The sequence below is a fragment of the Thalia democratica genome, chromosome 4, assembly GCF_965202585.1.
Source record: "Thalia democratica chromosome 4, ktThaDemo2.hap1.1, whole genome shotgun sequence".
In the NCBI taxonomy this organism is placed as follows: domain Eukaryota; kingdom Metazoa; phylum Chordata; class Thaliacea; order Salpida; family Salpidae; genus Thalia; species Thalia democratica.
In genome coordinates, this window is record NC_139168.1 from 59,600,935 (window position 1) to 59,608,335 (window position 7,401).

General features: G+C 26.2%; 1 protein-coding gene across 1 annotated transcript; it reads left to right on the forward strand.

The window, feature by feature from the left end:
• Positions 1–2,686: 2,686 nt before the first annotated feature.
• On the forward strand, positions 2,687–6,807 carry LOC145832932 (aurora kinase B-B-like). The gene is made up of 3 exons (XM_082940135.1): positions 2,687–2,986; positions 4,344–4,613; positions 6,225–6,807. The coding sequence occupies exons 1-3, from the start codon at positions 2,808–2,810 to the stop codon at positions 6,418–6,420; spliced, it is 645 nt and encodes a 214-aa protein (XP_082796261.1). The 5' UTR covers positions 2,687–2,807; the 3' UTR covers positions 6,421–6,807.
• Positions 6,808–7,401: the final 594 nt, after the last annotated feature.

Here is a 7,401-nt window from a genome sequence, read left to right on the forward strand (position 1 = left end):
TTTTTTTTTGGTTTTTTTGTTATAAAATTTTTATTTTTTAATTTTTTAAAACTCTGTTCCGACAGAATTTTCTAAATACTGCAAGGAACATTTCCTGAAAATTTTAGGTATTTATCTCAAAAAACGTAGGAGGAGATAGATTTTTAGTGATTTCTAGTTATTTGCGGTTTTAGTTTGCGCCTCCCATAAGGAACCTATTGTTGCCTCCGACTTTGACCGGCTATATCTCAAAATTTTTTTTGAATTTTTTAAATCTGTAAAAAGCATCTTGTAGCTTAGTAAAAACTATATAAAATAAGATCAAAAACCAAAAAAGGGTGTTTACCCCCCCCCTATGCCCTTAATATTTATTTCTTTTTTCAACTTAAATGTAATTTTGGTCCTGTGTATATAGGAAGTTTTTTACAAAGTTGACTATATCTCAAAAGTTAAATAACATTATAACAGTTTAGAAAAACTGATAATAGTTATTACTGTAAGCTTTCAAATAAGAGCCAACATTAATTTTTGTTAAAAAATACTCCTATCTCTTATCTCATATGCCCTTTCTGCTTTTGTGATTAGAAATAATAATAAGCGTTATTTTAAGAAAAGTGTGTCCAATGAATTACTGAAAACAATGCACTGTATATCACTAATAATTTTTTTTGCACAGTGGATAATTAATTTTCAAATTTTATTTTATTTTAGTGTTTTTTTAAACTCCATATAGGTTGGCTATAAAACCTGGAATTCTAAAAAAACTTGAGCAATAAACACCTTAAAAAACATGGAGTTTGATAATAAAAAAAAAGCTGGAATTTCTACAATTTTTAAATGTAAGGTAATAAAATTTAGATAAGATATGAAATGTCCTCTATATACAATACATTAATAATAATAATTTTAGTTATTAATAAACACATAGAAAATAGTATTACAGTTAAGTGTTTTATACTATTTAAAAAAATAAAATATATTTTTTTATACTAAAAATGAACAAGTAAACTTGTACGTTCAAAAAGCTGGAAGAAAATTAAAAAACCTTGAAGAAATTTATAAAAAATCAGTGGCTAACCTGTCCATAAGCTCCAATTTAGTAATCAGTTTGGTGGTACTGTAATGCAAAGTTTAAGTTTTATAAATTAAATAAAACATAAGTTAGATACAAAATGAAATAAGGTTGTCATGCTTGCACATATTTTTTTTTTACTTTGGTTGAATATCATAATTAAAAAGTCCATCAGTGTTCCTAATTTTAATTATGTGTAAAATACTTATCTAAACTTTCTATCAAAACTTATTTTAAAGTAAATTTTTAGTAGCAGATACATTATCAGCAAATGATACAAAGCCAGAATTAAATCCCTTCATCTTGACCATGAGGAAAACTTTTGGGAAAAGACTCAGGAACTTTTTAACTTCAATTTGATACTTTGCAGACATTCATCTGAGGAATTTGTTATAATAGCTTTTCAAGCTGCTTACTTAAGTAACCTAACTGATTCCAACCAAACAACAACACTCTGTAGTCTAAATGAAGTTGTGAGTTTGAAAAGTAGTCATGTCTTTATACTAATTGGATAAAACAGACTTAATTGTATAGTTTTTAGTGTCAGTAGTAAGCAAAATTGCTATATTGACGTGTTATGTGCATTCCTATCAAAGCTGTAGCTTTAAAAATTGAATAAAAAATTTCCATTCTTAAATAACCTTATCAATTTAGAACTGTTTGGTTACTAGAATTTTCCAACTACGCTTAAAAAAAATTGAGTAAACACATTACACAATAGAATACTGTTCTAATTATTTTTTTAATTTTTATAATTTTTTAAAGTGATTTACTAATAATATACTCAAGTGTTTTAGTTAAATTTTATGATGTAAAACTGCAGAATACTTATAATGTAAAAGTTCAAAACTTCTTTTCAGTGTAGCATGGTTGCTACAAATTGAATGATTTGAGTTAAGATTTGTTTACAGCTTAAAACAATCTTATTTTATTTAACAAATAGCTAAGTTTTGTTAGACTTGGAACCTATATTCAAAATTAAATGCAACCATTCAATCTATTTGAAACACACAAAACTCTACCTATAATAAGTATGTCTACTTGTATGTAAATTAGTGTCATAAATTATAATTGGAATAAAAAAATTCAAAGTTAAAAAAGGTTTTAGCTATAAACAAGATAAGTATTTTTATTCTTAATAATAAAATAAAGTAATGAGAAAGAAGTTATAATGTTAGTATATTTAAAATAAGTAAGCAAAAATAAGTAAGCAAAAATAACAAAAAAAGTTATAGCTTAAAGAAGAATAGTATTTTTACTGTGTATAGTAAAATAAAGTAATAAAAAACAATAGTAGTCTAAGTATATTTAAAGTAAATAAGCAAAAATAATAAAAAAAACATTTAAAGATTTTTCTATTTTAATAATAATATCCGATAAATATATTTTGAAGGTTTAAATAGTCATAAAAAAACTTTCTTAGTTTTCCATTTTTACAAATAAAAATATGCAAACAGATTTAAATAATTAAGCAATGTCCTTGGATAAAAAAGAAAGAGCTATTATAACTTCAAGATCAACTAAACTTGATGAGATCCATGGTTTTAGGAAGTGGAAGTTAAAGGACTTTGAAGTAGGTAGACCCTTAGGAAAAGGTAAGTTTGGTAATGTTTATCTTGCTCGGGTTAAAGACAGCCAGTTCATAGTTGCTTTGAAAGTCCTTCACAAATCTCAACTGGCAAAGAGTGGACTAGAGCACCAGCTTCGTCGTGAAATAGAAATTCAGTGCCACTTGAGGCACCCTCATGTACTTAAGATGTATGACTTCTTTTACGATGAAAAGAAAATATATCTTATTTTGGAGTTTGCACCTAAAGGAGAAATGTACAAAGAATTGCAGAAACAACGGCGCTTTAGCGAACAGCTTTCTGCAACTTATATTGCTGAAATAACTGATGCACTAATTCATTGTCATGAAAAAGACATTATACACAGGTTACTTGATGGTATTTGCATATATATACTAAGTATAACTCAGTTCAACCAATGCTACAAATTGTTAAGTTTTGTTAGTTAATTTTATTAATAAATAACAAATAGAATTGATAAACAATAATAGACTAGCATTTCTATGAAAATATCAGTAAGTTGTAAAGAAAAGAAGGTCAATTTTTAAACCATTGGCATTTGTAAGGAATGATCCAGTTTAATTGAAAAAAGTCTATTACAAACCACAGTACTAAAAATAAAAAAACATATTTATGTATTGAAATAAACATTTAGTAAGCAGCAATTTACTTGCAAGCATAAAAATAAGTTGTTTCTTAGCTTTTATAATCGAAAAAGCTTTAAATTCCTTCAAATATATTAGTTGTATTTTAGCTTAAAATATTGTCTAAGTTTGCCTATCTCAGTTTTAAATCTTAGTGTTGTTTTCTTAATTATTAAATGTAAACTATTTTTTATCAATGTAATTTTTTTATAATTGTGGCTGCTCATGGTAGTTTGACAACTATTTTAAACTTTTATATTCTGTCAATTTAACTACATTACTTATAATTAAGTAAGGTAGTTACTTATTAAGTTATAGTTATAACAATGTATAATTTTGTTAATATACTCTAAAATACTTCTTTATCAGAAATTTCATTTAAGAAACATTCAAATTTATTTTTAATCTACTAATCGTTAAAGAACATTGTTTGTAACTAATATTTTAAAGCTAAAAAAAACCTGTAAGTTTTATATTGAACTAAATTTTATGGTTTATAAGTTATAAATTCAAAGGATTTCAGGTGCATTGGCAACAAGCAGGCCGGACTTAAATGCAGAAATCTCTATATACAGTTACAGTTTTAAGATTAAAAACTACTTGTGCAAATAATGTAAAGTGTTTTTTATAACTATTCTTCTAAATATACTTATAATTTATTAGCACAGTGCAATAAATTTCTATAATTAAAGCATATATCGGTATTAAGTGAGGGACATGAAAGACTTTTTCTTACAAATCTGGCAGGCCAGTTAGAAAATTTTTCTATTTATAGTTTTAAGGTTTAAGCTACTTGTTTGAGACTAACATTCACTCGAAACTCAACATAAACTAATTAATTAAAATAATGCTAATAAGAAAAAATATAGTTTTGTAATATTTGAATGGGATTGATAAATCAAAAAGAATCTCATGAATATAGAATTATAAACTTTTAATTAATTTTAATTTTTTTCAAAATGATAAAAAAAATTGTTTGTTGTGTTTCCAAATATCCTCTAACTGATATATTACTAACATTTTTGTCTAAAACAAATATGGAACAAAATTTAAGCAACAGTTATATAATAAAACTCTCAGGGATATTAAACCTGAGAACCTGCTGATGGGTTACCATGGTGAGCTGAAGATTGCAGATTTTGGCTGGTCTGTGCATGCGCCCAGCAACAACAGGCAGACCATGTGCGGTACACTTGATTACTTGCCACCTGAGATGATTAAGAGCAACAATTATGGACCAGAAGTTGACATTTGGACTGTTGGCATCCTCTGCTATGAGTTTCTCACTGGAGTCCCTCCATTTGAGTCACAGACACAAGGAGAAACCTACCAAAAAATTACTAGTCTTTCGTAAGTAAAAAAAAATATGTGGATATTTAGCTTTTTCTTTGAGTAATTATTACTAAATTTTATTAGTTAAATAATGTTATTAAATATATTTGTTTGCGGTAATTAATCAATTAATTTTTTTACTGTTTACTCTAAAAAAATCTGAATAGTTAGCGATTTCATACAGTAACCTGATATTTAATTGCACATTTTAAACATAGCCCAAAAGTACAATCTCAGCAAAATTGTGGACATAACTTGTTATGGGGTTTTTAATTTATTTAAATATATTTTTTAAATTCATTTCAAAATTGCACTGTGATTCTGCATACTTCACTTTATTTACACTCAGCATGGTTCAAATTGTCTAAAATAAGGCATTTGTGTTTAGCATTTTCAAGTAATTTTTTTTGCTAAAGTATGGAAAGAAAATAGTTTTGGAAATAAAATTTATAGCTAAAAAGGGCAAACTTTTCTAGCAGATAGAATTTAAGCAGCAGATTACACTACCAACTGTTTTAAATGATTTTTGTAGAAATTGCCTAAATTAATAGTTGAAATATCATTCACATACTACACTTAATAAATATTTTCAATATTAAAAGTAGATAGTTGTGTTTTTTAATTACTTTACCAGTATAATTGTATTAAATTTGATATTAGAATAACTAGATAACTTGAGCTTATGTTTTTCATAAAGGAATCCGCAGTAGGCCTGAAATTAGAAATAAGAAAATCATTTCCGATTTTTTCTTAAAAACCAGTGGTAATAAAACAACATTTAAATTAATTTAGTACAATAACTGTCTGAAACTGAATGTATGGTAGTAAACGAAATTTGATAAAATTTTTGCGTTAATAAAATTTGAACATCTTTAAAATAAGAAAATCAGCACTAAAAAAACATTAAAGTTTACCTTTAGTAAAGTATTTGATTATTTTTTTATCGTATGGAAAGAAATTTCAAAGTTTAAGTTATTAAAATAAGGTTTCTTAAATCAAATTTTTTTTTGCCTTGTGACCCCTAAACTGTAAGTCAACAAAATTTTTTTTAAAAACCGCATACGTGGACTTAAAATTCAGAGGTCGGCAGCTTTTTATAAGTGACAAGTTTTTTTTAGAAATAGGCTGCACTCATCTTATAACGAGTTTCAATAACAACAAAGCCTAGGTCTTATCCTACTAAGAGCTTGTGGTCTGATGATTTAAGTTGAATAATTAAAAATTTTTGATAAACTTTGTTGAAAAACTAATAATGTTATGAAAGCAGCAATAATATAGCACACATAATAACTGCTTAGTAAATTAAGAGCTATATTTTAAGATTTTACTATAATTTATTTATTGTACAAATAGTTTTTTAATTGAAAATTATTTTTAAAACACCCTGTCTAAGGTTGCCATTCCAGTAAATTAACTTTTTTTCTTTGAGTTTAATTTGGGAACAATTTAAAAATAGGCTTATTTTTTTCTAAAGTGTTGTGTCAAATATATATTTTGTTTAAAAAATGTTAGAGGAGTAAACTTAAGCCTATCACCTTACAAAAAGGTTGTTTAGAAATTGTATGGTTTAATAGTGAATTAAAATAGTTTTCAATATCAAAAGTTTGTTTGAATTTTTTTTTATACCAGATACAAGTTCCCGCCGTACTTGTCAGAAGGAGCCAAGGACTTCATTGAAAGTTTGCTGCAAATCCGCCCACATGATCGGCTTCCTCTCAAGCAAATACTCAAGCATCCCTGGATTGTCAAGAACGCTCAACTGCACAAGTTTGACGAAAATCAGAAAGTAATTTCAAGTCCGTCGTTTATTTATCCCTACTTCTAAGGTTATTTATACACAAGATGGTTTTATACTGCTAAATTTGCTACCTGTTTTAATTAACGTTAGCTATGTACGCAAAAAATTGTTTTAAGTTTTGTTTGTTGTGTACAAGCTTGTTTAAACCTTAAGTCAGCTGATGTTTTCATGAATTTGTATAACGAAAAAAATTGATAAGTTATTTGCTTATGTTTGCCTTAAGTTTTTAAAGATAAGAACTATTTCGTTGATAACTTGAACACGTTTAAACTGGCGTATTGAAAACGAATTTTCTTCTTTTATTCTGCCTTAAATATATAACTTTTAGTTCATTTTTCGAACTTTGTTAAATCGGATATAAAAGATTTTAATACCGCAAAGAAAGTGCTTCTGATATTTTATATTACTTTTATATTAAAAAAACCACTAATTAATTATTTTGGTGTTTAAAGTTGCAAGTACATTTGTAGAAATAAATTTCAGCTAGTTTTAAAAATTTGAAAAAGTAACTAATTACAATTCTATAGGACAATATTCGACTTAAAATATTTTTTTTTTTGAATAGTAGTTCACATAAGAAAAAGATAAAATGTTTATTGTTTTTAGTTAAACAACAATTTTATTAAATCTTATTTAAAAATTACCAGTTGATTTTTTTTTCGTTTTTATTAATCTGATTTTGAAATAATAAACACACAAGAAATAAAAATAAATGTGACAATTTGTTTTTACTACAGTTTCTATAACAGGTTTTCTCATATAAGATAAATTTCCGTCAAGTTTTTAGGTTATTGTAGAAGTTTTTGTTTAAAAGTTCTGTAATTATCTAAACTAAGTTTTATTCTTATAATCATAATAAATAAAATTTAATGACATTGAATAAAATAAGCTCAAGCTTAACGAAGAGTTGATCACACCAATTCGATCATTAGACCGCAAGCCTTTGGTAGACTGAGGCCAGTTTCGTCTTGATTAGGAATTATCAGTCATTCACAAGAGGAAGACTCG

What these genes read in the sequence shown, in the direction of transcription:
- LOC145832932 (XM_082940135.1), top strand. Translation starts at nt 2,808, where the DNA reads ATGTATGACTTCTTTTACGATGAAAAGAAAATATATCTTATTTTGGAG. An exon ending in GAAAAAGACATTATACACAG is followed by an intron (nt 2,987 to 4,343) that starts GTTACTTGATGG and finishes TAAAACTCTCAG; the next exon opens with GGATATTAAACCTGAGAACC. An exon ending in CAAAAAATTACTAGTCTTTC is followed by an intron (nt 4,614 to 6,224) that starts GTAAGTAAAAAA and finishes TTTTTATACCAG; the next exon opens with ATACAAGTTCCCGCCGTACT.